The sequence below is a fragment of the Mustela erminea genome, chromosome 4 (assembly GCF_009829155.1).
Source record: "Mustela erminea isolate mMusErm1 chromosome 4, mMusErm1.Pri, whole genome shotgun sequence".
NCBI classification, from domain to species: domain Eukaryota; kingdom Metazoa; phylum Chordata; class Mammalia; order Carnivora; family Mustelidae; genus Mustela; species Mustela erminea.
This window is the reverse complement of record NC_045617.1, coordinates 113,544,388-113,570,432: the sequence shown is the minus strand read 5'-3', so window position 1 is coordinate 113,570,432 and position 26,045 is coordinate 113,544,388. Positions and strand designations below refer to the sequence as shown.

General features: G+C 36.7%; 1 protein-coding gene across 17 annotated transcripts in view; it reads right to left on the bottom strand.

Moving 5' to 3' along the window:
* Positions 1–26,045, bottom strand: part of RIMS1 (regulating synaptic membrane exocytosis 1) — a 495,743-nt gene that overhangs the window by 410,971 nt on the left and 58,727 nt on the right. For all 17 annotated transcript variants that reach the window (XM_032340423.1, XM_032340411.1, XM_032340413.1 and 14 more), the window contains exon 2: positions 539–619. In XM_032340423.1, coding sequence (XP_032196314.1) covers positions 539–619 — 81 coding nt within the window. The remainder of the gene's footprint in view (positions 1–538; positions 620–26,045) is intronic.

Here is a 26,045-nt window from a genome sequence, read left to right as displayed (position 1 = left end):
TCTTTTCTACTTCCTGCTTCCCCTTTGTGTTGGTCGTTTAACTCTTCACTAGGATCTACACTGGGGGTTGAAAAATAAAAATGAAACTGCAGGGCAATCGGCTCTTTTGGATTATCCATACCTTTAAGTAATATGGTGAGGGTGGATAATGGGCTACCACTGCATTTCCCTTACTTGCACACTCCCCTCTCTGTACCTTACCTACCTACTTCCCTCAAATCTTGGGCTTCAGCCCACACACATTCCAGATCCAAAAGGTACAGAATTTCTGCCTCTGTAGAGCCCTAAAAATGTGTCCCTTTCCTCTAATTAGTTTTAAGCTTCCAATATGGCATTAGAAACTTCATTTAACAAAGATACTTAATACAGAGTTCATGTTTTCAGATAATTTTATCTGATTCAATAGTAGCCTTGTTATTACATATACCCGAGCAGTCAGAGTACCTACTCCCACATGCAATGTGAATTAATAAATCTGTAACCAGTGATCTGTGTAAGAGACGACATTTTCAGTCAATAAAACTAATGCCATACTCACGGTGAAGGTTGGTGGGGCTGGTTTTCAGCATTTCTTGGTGTTTTGCAGGCAGCAGGCTTCGCCATGTCCCTGACAACACACCTGGGGCGCATGATAGACAGCACAACGCACTATTAATTATAAAAGGGTATAACACATCTGGAAATTAAACACGGTACTGAAAACACAGTCTAATGGAAAATCTATGTAAGCCCCTTCAATCTTAACCTGGAGGCCCTGGAAAAGCCTTTAGAGTTGGATATTTTTTACTTAGAATTCCAAGAGCTCAATTATACCCAAGTAAAATCTGTACTAGCCTCCTTATTTGATTATCCTTTTAGCAACAATAAAATGATGGTCAGCAGTCATCCCCACAGAAGAAACACTACTGAAGGCTTTGGCCTCTCCATGTGATGACATCTGAAAGCTCAAAAATACGAACACCTGTTGTGCTGACATGTTAAAAGATGGGCAGGATTTTCTGTGGCTTTGGCTATTTTATTAAAAGATATAGAATCTTGTTTCATGTCATTCATTACCACATGGGTTTTTTTCTTTATGCAGAAAGAGATCTAACAGGACTTCAGACATTCTCCATGTTCAAAATCCCCTTCAAGTTAAGAAAAGAAAAAGACTCAGAAAGAAATGTTTATATGTAAAGTATTTGTGTGTGTGTGTGTGTGTGTGTGTGAGTGTGTGCGTGTGTGTATAAAATAGAGAAAATACCTCTATAATGTGAAAAAACAATAGCAAAAGGTCTTTGTGTCTTAAGTCCTCCATTACAGGTTAAATAAATGCAGAGGATAGATAATACAACAAAGCTCCAAAAGGCAGCAGAAGATCCTCTCACCCTTGTGTCAACAGGGCATATAGAGCACTGAAGAGATTCACTGGCAGAAATTCAAAAGCAGCCCCCTTTAAGGCTGTTTAGATTCCCTTTCCCCTCAAAAGCTTTAAAAATATTGCTTTGAATAGGGAAGCCTCAGTTACAAAGCTAAGACCCCACATCTTAGCCTTTGCTAAATGGAAAAGCCCCTTAGGTCCCAACATTCTTAACCATGAATCTGGTTCTTAACAATTCCCATGGAGGCTTCTGGGAGGTTTGACTACACTAATAATATTTAAAGCCAGTCGTGTTATTCCAGAAGTGGATCGCTGGTGAGGCAATGGCGGATAAAAACTGTTTTCCCAGAGCTAAAAGCTGCATGGCAAAATTCTCCACTTCTGAAAGAAACGATACAGGGAAACGTGGACACAACGCAAAGAAACGTGCACACACACATACTGCTCATTCCAAACAAGGTCAAGTGAGACTTAGAAATCAATATGTAACGTGACAAGAAAAGAAAATGATACCGTTTTAAAGCCTCGATACACTTCCCTCCTGGGTAAAAGTAAAGTAAGGTGGCATCTGTCAAGAACTAATGCTAAACTCTTAATGGACTGGTCAAGAGACAGGAGTCAAAGACATCTACAGGAACCACAAAGCCTTCTGTTCTTGTTCTAGTTTCGTGGAAGTAGAAAGCCACTCAGAGACATCAGGGTTAAGGGAATAATAACCAAGCAGGCACTTGTTAGGGAGAAATAATGTCCTGGGATTTCTGAGCTCTGAAATGTTAGTCTAACTTAGACAAAGTACAATGCTCAAGAAGTTACATTTCATAGCACTGGAAAATCTGTAGCAATTCCCACTCAACTAAAAATAGAACATTTAGCATATTTAATCTACATGCATTGGTTCGTTAAACTATCGGAAATATCACCAACTTTGAAAAACATTTTGAAGAATGATATCTATGAGAAACCATATGCAACCTTCTGTCTTAGTTCACTTTTTCCCCTGAAGTTTCAGGAAGTTATACAAAGCTTTAAAATAAAATAATAAATCAACCATTTTAATTACAGTTTTCCTTAGATATGCTTTTTTTGTTTTTTTGTTTTTATTTAAAGATTTTTATTTATTTGACAGAGAGAGAGAAATCACAAGTAGGCAGAGAGGCAGGCAGAGAGAGGGGAGAAAGCAGGCTCCCGGCGGAACAGAGAGCCCGACGCAGGGCTCGATCCCAGGACCCTGGGATCATGACCTGAGCCGAAGGCAGAGGCTTTAACCCACTGAGCCACCCAGGTGCCCCCTTAGATATGCTTTTAAGTACCTCTTTTATAATAAATGTGGATTATCAGCCAGCACTAAAGGTAGGATCCAAGGCAAAACTTTTTTTTTTCTGCCCCGAGTAAATGACCACATCTATGGAGGAAAACCCTTATCTAATCTCAAGTACCCAGTGGTTCTGGTATAAAAGCACAATAGCTAAAATACTGCCTCTGTCTGTATAACTATAGACTCTTTCAAATAAAAACTTGACTTGAATTTCTGAACTTTATATATTGGATAATGAAAAAAATTTACCAACAACCTAAAAGATTAGTATTTACAATTAATTTAAATATAATTTTAGGTGCCTGAGTGGGTCCGTCGTTAAGCATTTGCCTTCAGCTCAGGTCACGATCCCAGGGTCCTGTAATTGAGCCCCACATCAGGCTCCCTGCTTGGTGGGGAGCCTGCTTCTCCCTGTCCCTTTGCCCCTACACTCCTGCTCTCTTTCTCACTCATGCTCACTCTGTCTTAAGTAAATAAATAAAATCTTTAATAAAAGAATAAATATAACTTTAAATATACTTAATATATTTAATCCTTAAAAAGCAGGTAAGCAGCATATTTTTTCATACTAACATATATTCTGACCACAAGACTACAGTGATACAGCTGGCTACTGAATCTATGTTTTCTGGAGAAAATCTTTTTGTTTCAGATTGCTATTATTCAACCAATTTGATGTGGATCTAAACTACGGTAATATATACTCCTACATTTTCTAATTGGACTTCTTTTTAGCTGGAATTTTTCTAGATATAGGAAAGAAAAGATTTTTTAAAAATCCCTATGCTCAGACAGATACATTAAGCTATATAAAAAATACATGATACACTTCAGATTTTTGTTAGCTTGTGTGGATCAACATTTCTTTAAAATCGTAACTGCATTGTGTTGTATCTGACCTATCAGTTTGGAGGGGTAAGCTGTAATAGTTTTGACAGTTCTAATATGCAGAAATTGTTTAGCACCAGTACCCTCTATTATCTCCCATGCATTAAACTTGTATCATAAAGACCCTTCATACTTTAAGAAACACAACAATATTTTGTTATGTTGTAACTATTAAGTGTCTTCCTCTACATATGATTTATTCCTTCAGCCAGATGTAAGGAAGCCATAAACCCTGCCAAAGTGCTGACGTCCTAGAATTACTGTGGATCAAGAGACTAGGAGTTCAAGGGGATTCACCTCTATTCTTTGCAACGTCTTTAATTCCTCAGGGATTTATCAGATGTGGACTCTTAACAGTCTTCGTACTGCAAATGAGCATTCCCTCATCACTCAAGCATCACTGCAGATTCATGCAAATGAGACATTCTGCAACCACTTCAGAGGAATGCTTCTCCTGACTCCGCCCTCAGCACTGCTGGGTTTTATGAATGACTGCAATCAATGCGATGAATGCCTGCCAACTGCCCACTCAACCACTTCTACTCTTCCCTGCACGTACACATGGGAGAAACTCTAACTGCCACAAGCCTGTCGATGAGGTTATGGTAAGACTTTCATCTCTCCAAACAGGAACTAAAAGGGCTTCCCAACAGAGTATGTGAGTGAAAAATCCTAACTACCTTCAAAAAACAAAATTTACAAAATTACTTTCTCTCTTTTGCGCTTGCATTTTGGTTCCTGTAATAGATACCTATCCCCCTTGACCCACCTGCAAAAAAACCAAAAAACAAAACAAAACGAAAATACTATTTTGTGAAACTTTATCTCAATTTGAACTTTATCTAAATTGTTTTATTTTTCATGATTAATATCAGGAAATAGTTACTGTGCACAAAGTTGTCAAATAGATATGACATGTTTATGTTTCTGTTCTCAATTTCTTGGTTTTTGAATTTTATTGAGATTTCTCCTACTATCACCGGAGATAAGTATATTCAAAGAGAGTCTCAGGAAAAAGTATATTTGTGTTTACTCCCCAAGTGTTATTGTACTAGTCTGCATTTGTCCTAAGAAGCTTAGAGACAGTTAAAATAACATAAGATTGAGAAAATGAAAAATTTTTAAAATACACAATCTTCTGATTTGCAGATCACCAGTTAACAAAATATAAAGGGGCACCTGGGTGGCTCAGTTGGTTGAGAATATGACTTTTGATTTTGGCTCAGATTATGATCTCATGGTGGTAAGATCGAGCCCCACATTGGGCTCCTTGCTGAGCTGAAGTCTAGAAAGAAAGATTCTCCTGCAACCATCTCCATCTTGGATGATTGCAAATACATTTCGCTAGCTGTTCAGGCCAATAACTTTAGACTTTACTCCTCTTTTCTTACACCTAGCATCCAATTCATAAAATTGGTCATAATCCCAAAATATGTTCACAGTCTGACCATTTTTTACCTCCTCAATTATTGTCATCCTGTCTTGAGACATTATCGCCCTTCTCCTCTAGGCTATTCTCAACAGCCAGAGCAACTCTTCCGAAAGGATAAATCAGGTCATGACTGCCGTGCTCAAAATTCTGCAATGGCTCCCCAGTTTACTTACACATAAATTGCCAGAGTCCTCAGAACATAATCTGGCCTCCTGTAACTCTGGAGTTCATCACCTGCTACTCCTTGTTCCCTACTCCCTCGCTCCTTGTTCATTCTGCTCCAGCCATACTGGCTTCCTTCCTGGTTTTCCTCAAATACACCGGGCATGATCTTACTTTGGGTCCCGTAAGGGCCTATTTAGCCAGAGCAGCCCCACCCCGGCTGAACTGCATTTTGCCGTGAAGCTTAAATTGACCTTGCTCCGTCAGGGAATCTTATTTAAAAGCAAGTCCGGGAAAACAGTCCCAGGTAACAAAGTCCAAGTACAGGGTGGGTCAGACCAGGTGGAGGTATTCAATCAGTGGGTGCACATATTGTCTCCTAGCTACCAAGGAGTATGGGCCCCCACCCTTTGGGAGTCTTTTGGCGCCAATTCTAACCAAGGTGTGATAGGCTGGTTCAAATGTCTACTAGGGTAAATTGTAATTCAGTTGGTTGCCTAGCATCACTGTGGAGTTTCCTATGTGGGCGTTACAATCTTATTGGCCACCTGTGTGTGGCCAGGCCCAACCACATGGCCTTTGCTCTATAAAAGTCAGTTCGGAAAGCAGGGAGGGGTCGCCCTCTCTGTAAGAGGTGTGGCCCTGGCTGGCCAGTTTGATTCCTGATGCTTGGCGGGAAATAAAGCTTTGCTTGACCTTCGCTTTGTATCAGTCTCGCTCCTTTAATCACAGACCCGTTATTGGGGTACCCAATTTTGGGGGACCCAACAGATCCCTTTTACTGTAAGGGCCTACTTAGCCAGAGCGATTCCATCCGGTTAAACAGTGATTTTTGTTGTTTATACAGTAAAACTTAAACTGTCCCTGCTCTCATCCCCCCCACCCCCCCCGGGAACTTACTTAAAAACAAGTCCTGGAAAACAGTGCCAGGTAACAAAGCCCAAATAAAAGGGTGGGTCAGGCCAGGTGGAGGTACCCAATCAGTGAGGGTGCCTACTGTCTCCCTAGCTACCAAGGAGTATCCTGCCTTTTGGGCACCAATTCTGACCAAGGTGATAGGCTAGGTGAAATGTCTACTATAGGGTAAATTGTAATTCAGTGGATTCAACTGGTCACTTATGTGTGACCTAGCAGGACTGTGTAGCCTTCTCCGTGTGTTACAATCTCATTGGCCACCAGTCTTTAAGGCAAAGAGAGGTCGCCCTCTTTGTAAGAGACGGCCCTGAACAGTTGGTTTGATGGTTGGTTTGAGTCTCGATGCTTGGTGCAAAATAAAGCTTTGCTTGACCTTCGCTTTGTATCAGTCTCACTCCTTTGATCACGGACCCGTTATTGGGGGACCTTTCATTTACCGGCCAACTTTTCCTTCTGTCCAGAATGTTCTTTCCTGATATCAGTGCAACTCCCTTACCTCTTTCAAGACTTTTCTCAAATGTCAGTTCTTGAAGGTTCCCATTCTGATTATTTTACTTACCACTGTAATCTGCTTTCCCATAGCCACCAGACTTCTATATGTCCAATCCCCTTGACCTTGCTCTACTACTTATTAAAGTTTACTGCCTCTCACTGCTCCAATGTGAACTGCTCAAGAGGAGGGATCTCGGTCTCTTCGGTTCACTGACATATGCCAAGAACCTAGAATAGTGCCTGACATGATAGACACTTAATACATATCTGTTAAATGAATGAATAAGATAAAAAGGACAAAAGCTGTGGATTTTAAGTTTGAGTAATTTTAACATGCTAAAACACAGTGATTTAGAATAGATTCTAGGTAATACTCTTTGCAGGATTGCAGCATACATCATTTCTAAAAAATATTTACAAAATATAAATGGATCCATGGCCAATAAGTTTTATGACTTAAATAACTTCACTAAGTATGTTTTTATATGGTTTGACTAAATTTCATTCTCCTTCTGAACAAGAAAAAAGATATTCCTCCACATATGACTTATATAGTAGAAAAGACTCTCTAATGTCAAGTCATTGGTTGAACGAGTAAGATATATTTAACATACAGTGTACTGGTATTTTATCAAATAAAACTTGGAAATAATTCTATGGGAGGCAGTTCATTAATGTAAAAAGAGAAAATCACTTTTTCTTCTGATTTTTCTAAACATATAGGAAAATAAGAAGTACCTTTGTTCATTTTACACCTATTCTGTACTAAATGTACACAGCATATCTCTTATTCAAACTTCGAGATACTACTCTGAAAAGAGACATGATTGTCCCATTTGACAGATGAAGAAACTACACATCTAAGAGATTATTTTTCCAATAGTAATGGCAAATACTGATATTTTAAGAAGCCAAGGTTTTTATCAAGGTCTCCTTGGCATCGAAGTTGATATCCTTTCCATCACCTGCAAGCAGCCTCCTGAAATTTACACAAGGCGTCAGGTTGGTTAAATTGGAAATGCAGAGTGACCTTAAGACCAATGGTGACACTCTGGAAGGTGAAACACAAGACACGCCATCTCTATATAGTAAAAGCCGATACAAGAAAAAGAATCAAGAAAGCGAAAAAGATTTTTTTTAACACATGTTCAAGACAATACAATTGATAAAAAATCTCCTCAAATACATTTCTCCAAGAAGGGCTTCAAAAGTGATTCATTCCCACTCACAAATACTAAAAGAAAAAAAGCAGAAAAATATTACTTTAAAAAGTGAGTTTTTAAGAACTGCATATTCATGTCGATTTAACCGTGAACAAATGAGTATGATGACTGTTACCCATAAGATGAAGACGGAATAGTAAAAATTCTACACCAGAAGGAGAGTGAATGTTGATATTTTAAAAATCCAGATGGACTAATCACAAATCATCAGGGCCTGTTATACCTCTGGTGTGCATTCAGGGAACCCTTAGAAGCTACATTAGAGTAATTTTTATTCTAAAAAAGATGTGGAGGACAGGCAAAGTAGGTTCTTAATGATATGAAAAGGGAAGCCAGTTGGCCATTTTTCACCATGACTGATGAGGGTCACTGAACCTCCCCTGAAGAGGTCAGGAAGTTACTCACAAAACCAGACCCAAAAAGGTACAGTATTCTAAAATAAAGGTGATAACTAGATCAAGATTCACTTGAGATTAATAGGAGATTCTAAGTTTTAGAAAACCAGACTTTTCAAAGACTGATAAAAAGGAAAATGACAGGTAAAAAATCAAGTCCAGGTCTTCTGAATTATTCAAACCTAGCCCTTAATGTCTCCAAAATGCCAATAGGCTAATTTTGTTTCCTAATATTATTTCCAACATTTTGGCAATATGACCAATTAACTCCTTTTTATCTAAGCTACTGTCTTCTGTTGACATAGTTTCTTTTTTTATCCACCAATTCTTGAGATATTATGCATACCTATGAATTTATATCTGCTAACATCCCCCCCACACACTGTCGCATTTACATTCTATTTACTAGCCTGTGTACATTCTCCAAAAGCCACTGCTGCCTGCAAAACAACACAACTTTAGAAAACTCAAAAGCACCAGAAATTTCCTACCACTAAACCTGCAAGAGAGAATTTCTGTTCATTCCCCAGAGTGGAGAAATCCCATCTAGTAAGAAGTAAGGAATTTCCAGAGGGAGGAAGCTATTAATATGTCGCTGTAGCAGAGGTATCAAGGATGAGCTCTGAAATCATGTTTTGAACTCTCCAGAAGTACAAAGAGATGGGGCACGAGTGGAATTATGGTGGGTCGATGGGACAAGGGGTGCTGTGAAAGTGGAGGGAGTGCAGTCAATTAGTGCAAATGGAAACAAAAGCTGATTTGAAAAAAGAGGATTAATGAGGGAAGATGGTCTTTTTCATAGTCATGGGCGAGATTCTAAGCAAAGGAATTAACAGGCCCTGGGAAAAGGGAGAAGTTCAAGGTACGGGGAAAGAGGTGTGGAAGCAGGGGTGGGGGGAAGGAAGGACAGAATCTGGTGTGAAAGTAACGTTGCTGGGAAGATAGTGAGGGATGACATGAAAAAAAGAGGTAGGGGATTTGTCCCCAAAATGTCACCTTTCATTTGACCCTGGCATTTCCATTTTCTCCAAAAAAGATTCTTGCAGGATAATGTTCAACGAGATTCATTTTGGAAAGGTTTTGGGGAGTGAAAATCCTCTTTCCACCTCTTCTATTTCTAATTCATCTCCTTAGAGGCAGAAAGTTCTGCTTAAAACTTCCCCACTCCTGCCTGTGTCTGGAGTAGAGGGAATGTCTGAGGGAGTCCCCTTCTCCCAACCATCAACCACTAAGAGTTTGTTTTCACTAGTGACCAGGATTACCAGGTCTCAAAAAGCAAAAATAAGTGAGCAGTTTCCTCTTTTGCTCATTGAGTGCAAGCACAGAGGGACCTATTTTTGTTTCTTCTTGAGTACCCAGCTTCCCTCAGTAAGCACTCGGAGCAGTTCTGGGTGGGGCAAAATCTGTGATGTTGCTAAGGCTACCTCTTTTTCTCACTAACCCAGCTCTGTGCAAGCTATGTAGGTAAATACATCTGAAGCTTGCTCAGAGGTCTTAGTCTTTCAGATTTACAGTGAATTAAGAAAACAAAAATGAAACGATGACGAAAGCAACAAAAACTCACCTGGGAATGATAACCCACAGCAAATAAGGAGAACATCACAAAAAGTTAAGTAATATCTAATTTTCTTTAGTGAGGGAAGAAACTGTGGATTAGCAAATTCAGCCTGTTTTTCTCTTCCGGCATTCAAGACAGTGCTTCTGTGTGGAACCATCCTCATGGGCTCCAGGTTCACACACCAAAGTCTTTAGTTTCATTTCTTTTCCATGAAAGAAAGCATATTGGTCTAAAACTGAGTAAGAATAACAGTATTGTGGGGGCAACCTTGGAACTATCATAAAGTTATCGTAAAGAGGAAACTCTTTACAGGTTTTAGTTCAATTTCATTAATAAGTAGTTCCCAGTACCCCTAACAGCTAACTTTTGTGCCTGCCAGTCCAACCACGAACCACTCGTCTGAACTCGTCTCTGCCCCAAACCTGGCTGAGTATAGTCTCTCCATCTTAAGAATCACAGACTTAAATGGGATGAGAGAGACTGTTTAGTCAGCCATAACACCCAGTAAAACAGGAATAGTAGCACTCTCAGAGAGAACATGTAACTAAAAGTTGTCTTAATTCAAAAAAGCAATTCAGCAAAACAAGATGAAATTAAAGATATTTAGATGTGAAAACTATACAATCACAAAACAGAAAAATAATAGTAAATAATATCAGCTAAAATTTCTGAATGCTTGGGGTGCCTGGGTGGCTCAGTGGGTTAAAGCCTCTGCCTTCGGCTCAGGTCATGATCCCAGGGTCCTGGGATTGAGCACCGCATTGGGCTCTCTGCTCAGCAGGGAGCCTGCTTTCTCCTCTCTGCCTGCCTCTCTGCCTATTTGTGAACTCTGTCTGTCAAATAAATAAATAAAATCTTTAAAAAAATAAAATAAAATCTAAAATTTCTGACTGCTCACAGTGGACTAGGAGCTATGCTAAGAATTTCATATGCTATTAGTCATGACACCTGGAACTACCCAAGTTACACATTTACTTGTGAAATACCAATTTCTTCTTAGGAGAGTCAATTCATGTTTTCAAAAATCTATGGTATCTGTGAAGTACTTTGTTTTGAGCAAATAAATTGTTTCACAGTCATTAAAGTTTCAGCAAGAGCTATACAATTATGATCAAGTATTTTAAGCTTTAACCCCTCATACACATCTCCTTGCCACATTTCAGTGTTGTAGAAGAATAACAGATAGTTGTCAGGTAATGGTTATCTATAGTCTACATGTCCAGAGTAAAGAATGCAATTTGGTAGTAGAGAAAGATAAATGGTATTTATAAAGATTATTGCCAGAGCTTGCTTACAACTCACAATTCTTCTGCTCTTTATCTGTAACACAAAACCATAGCTCTTTGGATAATGATTTTGGGGGTTTGTTCAATGTATCTAAGTATGCCTTTTCTCCAAAAGCATTCATTCTCCTTCCTCATCTGGGAGCCAGATAGCTAAATAAATATCTACTAAGAGGTCCATAACGGTTCCTTGGTGGTATTTAAGTGGATTTTAAATAGATAAAATAAAATGGGAAAATTAAACTTGGAAAAGGATTAATGAAGTATTTCAGGCATTGCTTTCAATTAATCGTAACTATCTTCTCAACTGATTCACCTGCCTAGAAATTAGAGAGAAAATGGAGCCAGATATGAACATTTGCTGTACATGGACTATTACTTACTTGTGCATAAATATATACTATTCACTTTTTATTGTAAATATCATTTCTTTACTTTGTCAAGAGGCCACAATACTGATGGAAGGTAAAATATCTGGAAAGATAATACAGTAAGTATGACTTCTTACCTTTCACTGACAAGGGCAAACATTCTCTAAATGCTCTTCTCAGCTCTCTTGACTCGGTAGGACTGCCCTTCTTGTGGTTTCAAGTTGGCTGATGGTTCATGAATTGTCATTTCCAGACTCAACCCCCATTATCTGTCAGGTCTTAAATCCATATCTACTTAAATACTTTCCTAACAACTGAGCTTAAGCCAATTGAACTACTGAACTTAATATTTCCCCTTCTCTCAAACTGAAAACCTCCCAAATTCTATATAGGAGTTAATCAAATCTTCCTACTACTGATGTTCATAATCTTGATGCCAGTATCACCTCTTACTCTCCCTAATGGACAATGAATGATTATTAAGTCCTCTGACTATTCCTTTGAAGACTCTCTTGAAATTGCTTTTTCTTATTTTTGTATACTACTTCCAAATTCATTTTCTCTCTTAAATGAAGTGCTAGTTTTCCTTAAATTCCATTTTCTCCTATTCACAGATTCTGTAAAACAGCTCACATACCCCTCCCCCATCAAATACATACACAGCTATCCAGTTCTAGGGTATTTCTTCGACAAATGCCCTCATTCACTAATCTCTTCTTCTTAATTCCTAATACAGCCCACTTCCCAAGTCAGGTATATCTATTTCAAATTCTTAGAACATAATTTTGCCATTTTCATCTCCATTCCACATACCATTTTCTTACTCAAAATTATCTGCTTTCTTTTCCCTCTCCATTAATTTTAGCTCTTTCGAAATCAACTGATTTATATTGAAACATACTAAAGTCCAGGAAAGCTTCTAGGCTAAGCACTCTTCATTAATCCTTCACCAGTATATTCTGTGAAGGGTCCATATATAGGCAAGAGAGATTTTAATAGCTGTAGCTCAACTACTGGGAAGAGGTTCAATAAATGTCTGCTTTAGAAATAGGACATGAAATGGAGGCATATTCCAAAGAGCCAGTTGGAAAGCCCTGATGATTATGTCATCTCTGGGATCAGTGAACAAATAACTTGCAGGGCACTTGCTCTGTGCCATATACTGTGACAAGTACTGTGGTCACAACCTGAAATCAAGTCAGTCTGTTCATTAATAATGATAATAACTGATACTTATTGAGCATTACATGAACTTTTTTCAGCTCTTTATATACATTAACTCATGTGATCCTCACAATTCCAGGTGCTAGGCAGAGAAAAGAACCATTAACACAGCATTGACAAAGCCCTGTTATATGTAAGTTGCAACAGTATTAGTTCAACAAACTGAACTCTTATTTGAATACCATTTTATTTCCTTGAAATTGCTTAAATTATCTCTTTTGTAATATAAAAATTATCTTCAAATATAGGTAAAAACAAGATTAAGTGTTGAAATCTAGATTAATAATGCAAGAAAGGATGACTTTCTCCAAAAAATGCTAAACATAAATATTTTTATTTTGAAGAATAGTCTATTATCCACTACATGTAAAAGAATGAAACTGGACTACTTTTTAACACCATTCACAAAAATAAACACAAAACAGATTAAAAACCTAAATGTGAGACCTGAAACCATAAAAATCCTGGAAGAGAACACAGGCAGTCATTTCTCGGACATCAGCCATAGCAACATTTTTCTAGACACGTCTCCGAAGGCAAGACGACCAAAAGCAAAAATAAAATATTGAGACTACATCAAAATAAAAAGCTTTTTCACAATAAAGGTAACCATCAACAAAACAAACAAACAACTTACCAAATGAGAGAAGATATTTGGAAATGATTTATGTGACAAGAGGTTAATATCCAAAATGCATAAAGAACTTATATACCCCAATGCCCAAAAAAAAAAAAAATGAAACAAACCAAAACAACAACAATAACAAAAATAGTCAAATTAGAAAATGGGCAGAGGATCTGAATGGATAGTTTTCCAAAGGAAATATACAGTCAACAGACACATGAAAAACACTCAACATGACTAATTGTCAGGGAAATACAAATCAAAACCACAATGAGATATCACCTCATGCCTAAATGGTTAAAATCAAGAAGATAAGAAACAAGTGTTGGTGAGGATGTCAAAAAAAGAAACCCTTGTGCACCTTTGGAGGGAATGTAAATTGGTATGGCTGCTGTGAAAAATAGTATGGAGGTTCCTCAAAAAATTAAAAATAGAAATACCATACAATCCAATGATTCCACTATTGGGTATTTACCCAAGGAAAATGAAAACACTAACTTGAACACATATCTGCACTGCTATATTATTATAGCATTATTTATAATAGCCAAGACATGGAAACAATCTAAATGTCCATCAATAGATGAATGGATAAAGAAAATGTGGTGTGATTGATATATATATACACACATATGTATGTATATATGTAAGTATATATGCTGTGTTCACCACACATATAGCTACTCTCTGTCCCATTACATCATTATTACAATGTCATTGACTGTATTCCTTATACTCTGCTTTTTATTCCCATGACTTATTCATTCCATAACTGGAGGCTTATATCTCCCTCTTCTCTTGACCCATTTTGCCCAACCCCTCTCCCCTCTGACAACCATCAGTTTGTTCTCTGTATTTATAGTTCTGGCCCTACCTTTTGTTTGCTTATTCATTTTTTAAAGTTCCATTTATAAGTGGAATCATATGGTATTTGTTCTTCTCAGTCTGACTTATTTCACTTAGCATAATATCCCTCTAAGTTAATCCATGTTGTCTCAAATGTCATGATCTCATCCTTTAAATGGTTATGTAATATTCTATACCACGTGGAAGCCTCCAGTTATGGAATGAATAAGTCATGGGAATAAAAAGCAGAGCATAAAGAATATAGTCAATGACACCGTGATAATGATGTAATGGGACAGAGGGTAGCTATACATATGGTGAACATAACATAATGCAAAAACTTGTCAAATCATTGAGCTGTACACCTGAAACTAATGTAATATTGTGTGACTACACTCAAATAAAAAAATTTAAAAACCTAAAAGCCTATTATACTTTTAATGTACAGGTATTCTATTAATGTCACTTAGTGTTCTCAAAGATTGTAAAATAATTTTAATTTTATTATCATATATAACTAATGCTCATCTCACTCTTCAGCACCACTTCCAGGGTTTCAGCTAGTCACTCCTGGGATTTACTTGATATATACCTCTTACTTACAGATCCATGAATATTAAAAAAAAAAAAAATAGAGGTTTTCAAACTCTTAAGACTGAAATTTGTCACTCCTTCCTTCCAAATCATTAACTTCTTTTTTTAAAATTCATTAATTTGGGGCACCTGGGTGGCTCAGTGGGTTAAGCCACTGCCTTCGGCTCAGGTCATGATCTCAGGGTCCTGGGATCCAGCCCCGCATCAGGCTCTCTGCTCAGCAGGGAGCCTGCTTCCTCCTCTCTCTCTGCTGCCTCTCTGCCTGCTTATGATCTCTCTCTGTCAAATAAATAAATAAAATCTTAAAAAATAATAAAAAAATAAAATTCATTAATTTATTCATTTTATAGAGACACATGAGGAGGGGTAGAGGGGGAGGGAGAGAGTCAATCTCAAGCAGACTCTAGCCTTAGGATAGCTAATTCTATGTTAAGGATTTCTGACTATTGCAGTATTCTTTTTTAAATGTCTACCGAAATTTACCCAGCTGTAGCTTCCTAACTGCCCTTGAAAAGCTAAAAGCTGAACAGAACAAGTTTGTTGTCTTTTACAGAGACTGTCTCATCTATTTGAATTGAGTCTTGTGTTCCCTCTACCCTCACTTCACTTCTCTTTCTCATTAACCCCTCAACTGACTCTCATTAGGCATGCACTCTGTAGCTGCACTTCTTTCGCTTAACAGCTCTCTTAAAAGTTAACTCCATTTGTTGTGCAGTGTTACCACTCTAGATCCACAGGAAGAAACACAAACTCTAATGGCCTCTCTGATGCCAGCTCATTTTAAAAGGCCAACTGACCAAAGTGATATTCAAGGGAAATCATCAGTGAGTGTCTTCCAAACATGGCCATGTATCAGAATTATCTAAAAGAGGTTTTTAAAAGGAACAAAGTCATAGGGTGCTCGCCCAGACCCTCAGAGCTAGAGTTTGGGCATGGGGATTCTCAAATGATAAGCTTCCCAGGATGATTCTAATATGTTCACACAGGTATTTGGGAACTCCTAATGAATGAGCCATTCATTTACTACACAGGACAGCCTAAGTCTTTTCCTTTGAGGAAGCTAAACCATAAGAAATCTCAAATAACTTGGATCACATTATCATAATCCCTCATGGAATAGCTTTTCCTGACTGCCATTTTAATGTCATGCCTCCAGTTTTTGTGGCCAACTGATACAAGAAATAGTTGTATGGAGTCGGTATTTGCCTTTAGTAGAAATTACTGGTGAGGTCACTGTCTATTACATCAGTTTGAGCCCTTTCTATAAAACTCCACATGCAGGGTGCCTGGGTGGCTCAGTAGGTTAAGTGTCCAACTCTTGATTTTGACTTAGGTCATGATCTCAGGTTTGTGTGTTGAGCCCCAAAGTCCCGAGCATGGAGCCTGCTTAAGATTCTCTCTGCCCCTCCCCTGCGCTCATGCTCTCTTGTTCTCTCACACTCACCAGAAAACAAAAACAAAAAACAAAAAAAAATTCACATCCATTCCACAATTTTTGTTCTCAAAATTTAGCACCAAGAAAAATGTCATTCTTTGTTTATTACAAATACCTATCATGACTTCTTTTGGTCAAGGTTCCAAGAAAGTTCAGAGAAAAACTCAGAGTTTATCATAATAACAGCTGACATGGTAACCATGTTTATAATCTCACATCTTTCTTGATTATAAGTTTAAATTTCTATTTTACTAATGTTTTATGTTGAAATCCTCTTGAGAAAAACAAAACAGAATCACAGAAAGAAAAGGTTAAAACTTTATCTCATAAGAAAAAGTTAAAAGAATCAATTTTTCTTAAGCTTAAAAAATCTAATATGCTTTACAGAGTATAGTTTGGCATCTATATATACATATATATATACAGACACACATATATGTATATATAATTATGACGATAATGACATCTCACTAAAATTGAAATGTTATACAAAATTAACATTTCAGAAAGAATGCTTCACAGAAACATTCCATAGGAATTAAGTAAGTGTTATCACACAGAAAGAAAATGGTTTCATGGTCAAATAAATCTGAGAAACAAGTTAAACAGGTTAAGTAGGGTTTTTTACTGAATAGATTTTCAGATTCTCCAAGATGATAGTGTTCATTGTTCACTTCTAAGACAGAAACATACTATGTAGCATTTCCCAAGGAATAGCATTCAGTTTCAGAAATGATGAATTGACACTTAGTAACTGCAACATCAGAAATATTCATTCTCCATGGGATATAATTGATGCTTGGTAAATTATTCCAAATGACAACACAGAACAGCAAATATGGCACTTCACTTCAGTAGGAAATATTTTCAACTGGCCACTTCTTATTCTAAAAGCATAACCACATTTACTTGAACATAAGCAACGACCTCACATTTTGGTCCATTGAACATATCATAGAACTCTTAAGAAAGTTCATCTTCCAAATGACAATACAGTTTCAGGGAACATCTTTTTTCCATTCTCATATATTAATTTCACAGAGAGATGACCCACATGAGGTACTTAATAATTCTTTCATGACTAAGCATCCAATATAAACTCATCAAAGGCATTAAACTAATTTTTTTGTGTAAAGCCTAGAGTTTTTATTTGTGGACTGGTTGTTTTTTCACACTGGTAGCAGTCAATACATTTATGTAAACTTAAAGGTAAATAACTAAAAAGGCATGGAAATCCTAATGTACTTCTTTGAAATACCCAAGTTAGATGTATGAGGAATAAAAATGTGATCATTGCAGTAGGTAGACTATATCTGTCATCCTAATAGTGAAGAGGAAATATAAGAAACTCTTAACATTTTCATTGTTCATAAACACAATTTATATAGTCATTTTTCAAGCAAATAATTGTATAGCTTATTTTGCCTGCAGAGAAATTTCAAGGGGTAATGAGACACTTTTTCTAAAACCGTGTAGTTACCTTACTGAAAATTTTTCTACTTTTTCTCTTACGTATAAAATTTAGTAAAAAGATGTGACATTGACAAGACTGTCTTTGTCTACTCAAATTAGCCATAATTTTATTGCTCTGTAACTGAAAATGACCCCCTTATTTTGGAAATAATATTTTAGGTTTTGTAACTTTGTTATTAAAACTCACTGATCCTTTACCAATGACAAAAATTTAAATATGTGACTTCAGCAAAAGAGGAAATTCTGCATCCAAAGGACACTATTAAAATCATAAATATACAAGTTATACTGACAGAAAACATTTACATTATATATACTATAAATGCCACACATATATGTATGTATATAGGGCTTATACCCAGAATATATAAAGAATTCTTTTTTTTTAAGATTTTTAAAAATTTATTTATTTGACAGACAGAGATCACAAGTAGGCAGAGAGGCAGGCAGAGAGAGAAGGGGGGTGAGATGGGAAGCAGTTTCCCTGCGGAGCAGAGAGACCGATGCGGGGCTCGATTCCAGGACCCTGAGACCATGACCTGAGCCAAAGGCAGAGGCTTAAACCACTGAGCCACCCAGGCACCCAGAATATACAGAGAATTCTTATAAATTAATAAGAAAGCAGCCTATACTATGAACCGGAGATATATTCCTAGGGATTTATTCAGAGAAATGAAAACTTATGTATACAAAATGACTTTTACAAGAATAGTCAGAGTACTCTTATTCATAATCTAAACTGGAAACCCAGGTGTTTGAAAAAAATCACCGCATATTCATACAATGGAATGTACTTCTGATACATACAACAGTTATTAGTCAATGAGTGAATCTTATAAATATTCTGTTGATGGGGTGCCTGGGTGACTCAGTTAGTTTTAAGCACCTGCCTTTAGCTCAGATCATGATCCCAGGGTCCTGATATCAAGTCCCTGCATCAGGCTCCCTGCTGAATGAGGGTTCTGTATCTCCCTCTGCCCCTCCCCTGCTTGTGCTCTCTCTCACTCACTCTTACTTGTTCTCTCTCATATAATAAAATCTTAAAAAATTTTTTTTTGTTGAGGAAAGAAACCAGGCATAGAGTTCTTACTGTATGATTCAATTTTTATGAAGTTCAATAAGAGATAAAAAGTAATCAATGGTGACAAAAATCAGAAAGTAGCTGCCTCTAGGTGTGGAGGCAGTTGGAGGCGGGATAATGGAAATGTTTTATACCTTGTTTTAAGATATGGTGACATAGGTATATACAATTGCCAGTATGTATCCAACTGAACTCTTCAGATCTGTACATTTTATTGTATATAAATTGTATCTTTAAAAAAGTAAAAAATACATAAGAAAAATAACTGATGGCTCAAAGAAGGAAGGCAAAAGTCTCATAATTTAAGGATATGTTCTCTCTTATGCAAATAGAATATAATTTAATTTGCTTCAGAAAACAATGATTCCACTAAACCACTGTGGAAGTCAATTAATACACTTTTTCAAAGTGAACAATTTATTCCTTTATACCTTGTCAGAATCAGAAGGATAATACAAACACAGTTAAAGTTAAGAAATTTGTTTTGTGTAGGGATGTTTTTCATCAAGTTGAATTATTACATATACACAAAGAACTTAAAGGAGCTTTTAAAATATAGTTCAGGAAAAGGACAAACCATAGTACCGTATGCTTAAAACACTACCTGTCATAAATTATATGTAGATTATTTAAAAAGTAAATTTGCTTCCACTATTTCACACAAAATATTACTTAAGAACAGGACCAGCATTTATAGATAGAAAAAAAGTCCTAAAATTGGTATTTTGAAAGACACTCTACATTTTATGTAGAACTGAAAATATATCTTATGCCATATGCCTTATGACATTTATTTTCTAAGAAATTCTGAACATTAGTTACAAATTCTAAGAGAAAAATTTTACACCAAAATGTTTTAAAAGTTATTTTTATTAGAAAAATACTGAAAAATACAAAAAGTCATGAAAAGCACATCAATTGTTGTTTCTTGAAAAAAAAATGCATAATTAAGTGAAGGTCAGCCATCACTACTTCCCAAACCTCTTTAGTCTGCATCTTCTATAGGCATAAACAGTTTAAGACTCCAAAAGCAAAATGGTAAAAAGCATACTCCTATCAGTCCATTTGATGAGGTTTGAGAATCTGAAAGAGTCAGCCCAAAGTCCCTAAAGTAAGCTATTTCAATGTATCTTTATTCTAGGAGGTAAGTATATTTTTATATTAAGGGGAAAAAAACTAACTTTGAAAGAAAAAAGTAGTAATAGGAGGGTATGAAATAACAGAAAAAATAATGAGAAATAAGTTAGAATGTTAACGTGCTTTCATAGACAATTTTATATCAGTGGACCTACTTCTTTGTCCTTAAAGTCCTTTTCTGCTCTGTGGTTGATTAAATTACTATTTAAAAATATTCATTCCATCATTCTTATACCACTTCCCCATTTTCTTTTATGGGGTTGAACTTATGCTGGGGGCTTTAGCATCATGGAAATTAAAGTGTATTTCCTGCTTAGTGTTGGGCTTCGCAGTAGGATGTTAACAGATTGAGAAGATGTAATGCTTGAGAAGTGCTCATGCATTTGTACATTGAGGCTTGCCCTCTTGAATTGCCATTACCATGAGACATGTGACACAAATCTGGACCCAACCTATAGCTTGAAGCCAACTTCTTGCAAAGCCCAGCCTAGGTTACATTTACCTAGCCAACCTGAAGAAGCATCAGTAAACTCAGATGACATTAGCTGGATGCTCCAGCTATCCCACAGGTATCTGAAAGAAGTCTAGATAATATTTAAGCTGAGGTGTGCTGATGCACTGAGAGTTTTATAGCTAATTTTTCCTCTTACCTCCAGGATGACTGGTAGGCCCCATGGGAGATACCTGTGTATTCAGTTTCAAGAAGGACTTCTTTTCCAACTACAGCAGGTCCAGTCTCTGCCTACCATGTTTTCATGATACCCAAGTTCCGGGTGTTCATGTATTTCCTAGTATGCATTTATCCTAGGCCTGTTGCTAAGGATGGGATAGCATGTTCCCCCATCAACTATTTATACACTATGATCTTCCAAGGTCTTCAAAAATTTCCAGATTTGAGCTGAAGCTAATTCATAATAATATTAACGAGAATGATCAAAATCTTTGTGAAGGTCAGGACTTTGCTCATTTTATTCATTGCTGTACCTCTAGTTCCTGGTGTCTGGCATATGATAGGTGCTCAGTATACATTTGTTGAATAAATGTGTTGGACATTTTTTCAGTATAGATAATCACTACATTGCATAGGAATCTTTAGTATATTCACTAAAAGGACAGAGTTTTTAGATTTCCCACCAACTCCACACAATAGTATGTAACACTATTACATACTATTATCACCACTCAGTTTCAGTCAGGGTCAAGCTTGGACATGAGGGAACTGCCACATGACCACCAGTCTGGACTTTTCATCTGGAAAACATAACAGCTACATACCGAAATCCAATTACCCATTACCCACTTTCATTTTACTAGGAAAGTGTAAACTGTAAACTAAAATGTAAAGTAAATCATGTTAGAATGATGGTAGAGTAGAACAGCAAGGCAAAGAGTCAGAACTGAGTCTGAGGTTTGACCTTCCACTTACTGCCTAGAAAATGTTAGGTAAACAACTTTCTACTTCTTATTATGATCCTACATAGTGAACTTAGTAAATTTCTGGACCTAGTAACTTAGTAACATTTCTTAGTAACATCTTTCTGGACCCTATCTGAGAGAGCTCTTAGCCATAACAAATGAAGTAATGTGTATAAAATGCACTGAAGACACTCAAGCATTATCAAATTATACAGTATTGTTTTAACAATGTATTTTTTTACTCCACTTTTAATATTACATTGGAAATAGAGGGATTCCAAAATTGTTTGTTGTATGTAAGAATGTAGTTGAATAAATGTCATCAGCATTACTAACATAGTTACGTGGTGATCAATGACAGGTGGTCCTGAGGGCAAGGAAACAACCAACCTTCTGCAATTAGGAGATAAAATACACAATATAATAGTCAAGTTAAAGCTGGCTAAGACTTCAGTAGGAAAAAAGTCTCCAGTCACCATGTTATCAGCCCACTAAAGGAAATGATCTAAAGAATCCATCACAAATCGGTATAGGGAACGAAATACAAAAATTGCATCCTAATCATCATGTATGCTTATTTTGATTTCTCATGTCTTCCAATCTTACCACAGTCACCCAACCAAGAGTATATTTGATTTTTGCATACTAATTTTAAGGAAAAAATTAAATGCCAAGTTTTACAGCTATTTACAGTATGTTTCTTCATTTTAAATATTATCTAGATTTCTGGCTTTCCTTGTAAAGGCAATTCAATAAAATGTAAACATGAAAAACAAGCATGTATAAAAAGTATGCTTCAGGCATCTCTTACTTTTGAATTTTATTTCTTTTTTTTTTAGAAGGAAGTTGGTGTTATTTCATCACTTTGGATAAAAATGCATCAGACGATAGCACTTAAAACTGGCTTTAAAAGTAGAAGCTATCTTGGTAGAAAAAAATGTTTTTGGAGGAAAGCTTAGATAGCAAGTTTTTTTTAAATAAATCTTCAAACTCTTGGACAAATCATAGTTCTCAAACATTCATATACAAATTATGGAAGAGGCTTCTAAAATTGTTCTAATAAACTTGCAACTGTAGGTTTTCTAAGAAGTTGTTTTTCCATTCACATTTTTACTTAATTCACTATCCTCAAAACTTAATGATAGACTCAAATGTCCAGGTGTCCTCTGTCAGAGAGGCTAAACATTCAAAGTCCAAGTTATTGGTTTCTCCTTTCTCGAATGATTTTTTGGATTACAAAATCTTGACTAGTCTATGATGTTCTTCCTACCTAGAGGTTTCCATCATAACTATTTCCTTAAGTGTTTTTTTTTTCATTGAGGCACAGTGTAAATATAATAAAATTTGCTCATTTAAAATATACACTAGAGGAGAGGTGGGGGATGGGTGAAACAGGTGAAGGGGATTAAGAGTACACTTTTCTTGATGAGAACTGCATAATATATAGAATTACTGAATCAGTATATTGTACACCTGAAACTAATATGACAATGTATGTTACCTATACTAAAATTTTTAAGAGATTAAAATTAAAAATAAAATAAAATACAACTATGAATATGTGGCTTATAAACTGTTCCATTTAAATAAAACATTTCAAAATAAAACATCTTTTTTTTTTTTTTTCTAACAGCAGCAAGGGGTGGGGGAGTTGATCCCCATGAAGCCCATCTGGATTTTTTTTTTTTTTAATTTTAAGATTATTTATTTATTTATTTGACAGACAGAGTTCACAAGTAGGCAGAGAGGCAGGCAGAAAGAGAGAGAAGCAGGCTCCCTGCTGAGCAGAGAGCCCGACAAGGGGCTCAATCCCAGGACCCTGGGATCAGGACCTTTAACCCACTAAGCCACCCAGGCACCCCTCAAAATAAAACATCTTTAAAAGAAAAAATTAAGTGTACACTTACAGGTGCTTTAACAAGTGTTTTCTTGTAACCATCACCACAGTAAAATATTTCTATCACCCAGAAAGGTTCTCTCCTGTCTTCTACAGTCAATCTCTTTCCCTTTACCCCACTTCGCCTATCCTACCCCATGACAACAATTGACATATTTTTTTAATAATTTCTGGGGGTGCCTGGGTGGCTCAGTGGGTTAAAGCCTCTGCCTTCGGCTCAGGTCATGATCCCAGGGTCCTCGGATCAAGCCACACATCGGGCTCTCTGCTGAGCGGAGAGCCTGCTTCCCTTCCTCGCCCTCTGTCTGCCTCTCTGCTTAATTGTGATCTCTGTCTGTCAAATAAATAAATAAAATCTTTAAAAAAATAATTTCTGTAATTTTGCCTTTCCTAGAATGTTAAATACATGGAATCAATAAATATGCAGTGTTTGACTTCTTTCACTTAGGATGGTGTTTTTGAGATTCATTTATATTGTTTTACCTATCGATAGTAGGGTCCTTTTTATAGCTGAGTAATACTCCATTTCTTGGATGTATCACTGTTTGTTTATTCACTCACCAGCTGATGATCATTTTATTGTGTCCAGTTTTTGCCTATATGGATAAAATTTCTATTACTACAGAGGACAGGTCTTTGCAAAGTTATATATCTTTACTTTACCTAGGAGTGGCACTATTGAGTGATATGTTAAATGTATATTTGTTTTATAAGAAATTGCCAAACCACTCTCCAAAGTGACTAACCATTTTATATTCCCACTAGCAGTACAGGAGAGTTCCAATTACTCACTCCTTAACCGTTCGATGGAAACATTATAATTGATCATTTTATATAATAACACATGATGACTTGACAATTCATAGCCATTTAAGTTAGGTTAATTTAACATTATAGAGTTTATGAGTTGGACTATCTTATTTCATCCCTCCTGTATTCCTACAAAGATTTATATCTTTGTAGGAATACAAAGATCTTCACTTTTTAATATCTTCATTTCTTAGATGAGAACACTGGAAGCTTAAGAGTGGCTAATTTGCCCACATGACATGTGACAAATTTGGAACCTTATCTGAGGCAGTCTGATTCCCAAGGCCACTGCAATGTATAGGAAACAACTGGTGGCTCCCTACAAAAATATACTTAACGATACATGTAAAATACAGCATGCCATTGTTTTCTCTCGTTCTCTTTTTCCCCCAATCTTCAGAGAAAGAAGAAAGCCTTAAGAGGCTTTTCTTATTAAATTTCTGTGCCCAGACCCAGGGATCTAGGAGGTGACATTCCCAAGTAAGCTTACATCCTAATATAGGATACTGAGATCAAAGTAGCAAGTCATGTCCATTCTTCTATTCCTATTCCATATATACTTTGAATGCACATTAAGATACTGCATATGTATCTTAAAATATGCCTAAAAACACTTAGATGGACAAATTCTCATACTACAAAAATGTCTTCAGCACAGTTTGAAATGCACTTGTCTAATCACCAGGGGCAAGGCAGGTCACTAGGGACCATATGATGGGTGTACTCAGAGATCGGCTAATTGTCCTTTGCCTCTGCTTTGCAAGCCTGAATTAGCTTATGCCCTCACTCTATTTATAGGTTTGATGAGCAAACTTAGATTCTTCTAATGTACAAAGACTAAAAATACAAGGGGATATGATTTGGCAAGGTCAGTATTCTAGTAACTTTACATGTCCCCAGGGTATCCCTGCTCTGATAGCCCAGAGGAGTTCCCAGGTCACCTTAACTGCAGTGTTATATTTCCTACCTTCTCCTTTAGGTTGGCACTGTCCATCCCTACTGCCCAACTTTCCCTCATCTCCAACCATGAAAGTGTTATGGACCCTATAATATTACTAGTAATCGTGAAACTCACATGTTGAATACAAGTGCATCCAAAAATATCAGAGCATTTGTACTTTCTCTAATTTACAAAAGGGGAAACTGAGTCTTAGACAGCTACACAGCATACCAAGATGACGGAAGAAACACAGTTGGGTTCAAATCCAAGTAATCTTACTCCAGAGGCTATGCTCTCCACCACACTATACTGTGCCCGCGGGCTCTGGATCTGATCCAAGTGGGTGTGAATAAGTGGCTCTAGGTCAAAGCTTTTTTGTCATTCTGCAAACCTGCCATGACTCAGACTGTTCTTCATCTTACAATGCTTTCTGCCTGAAGACCCTTTAAATTTTCTTCAAGGCCAAATTCTGGTGTCTTCTCTTGAATCCTTCCCTAACCCATGTAGAAGTTTCATTCTCCATGTTCCTGTGGTCTCTGACATCTCTCCCTAGCACTCAAACGAACTGTTTTATAAAAATTTGTTTTGAGACTATCTCTTTCATTAAATCATGGGATCTCTGAGAGACAAACTTAATCTCATATACCTTGGCACCATTCCAGATCAGCTGGATTATGCTGCAAGACAAACAGCATCTAAACCTTAGTGGTTTAAAATAACAAAAATGTATTTCCCATTGATTTTGCAAGTTCATCTCAGGTAGATGGGGGCTCTGTCCCACATGTTCTCATTCCAAGCAGCTCTAACATTAATAGCATCATGAATTCCCCAGGCAGATGAAGAGAAAGGTAGCAAACTGAACACTGGCTCTTAAGTACTTATACTCAGAAGTATTTAAATGTCATTTCTGTTCATATTTCATTGGCCAAAGCAAGCTTCATGACCATGACTAAATTAAGAGAGTAGAGAAGTATAATTTTAACAAGTGCATGAAAGAAGGAAAACCAGAAATATCTGATGAACACTGATGATTATCTCAGTTGATATTCTCAGGATTTGGCAATACATATGTGGTCCATTTGATAAATGATGGATAAATAAACTAAGCAGATATTTTTAGCCAGACACCTTTATTTATTTTTTTCACTTTCAAGTATTTATTTTAATGTGTTA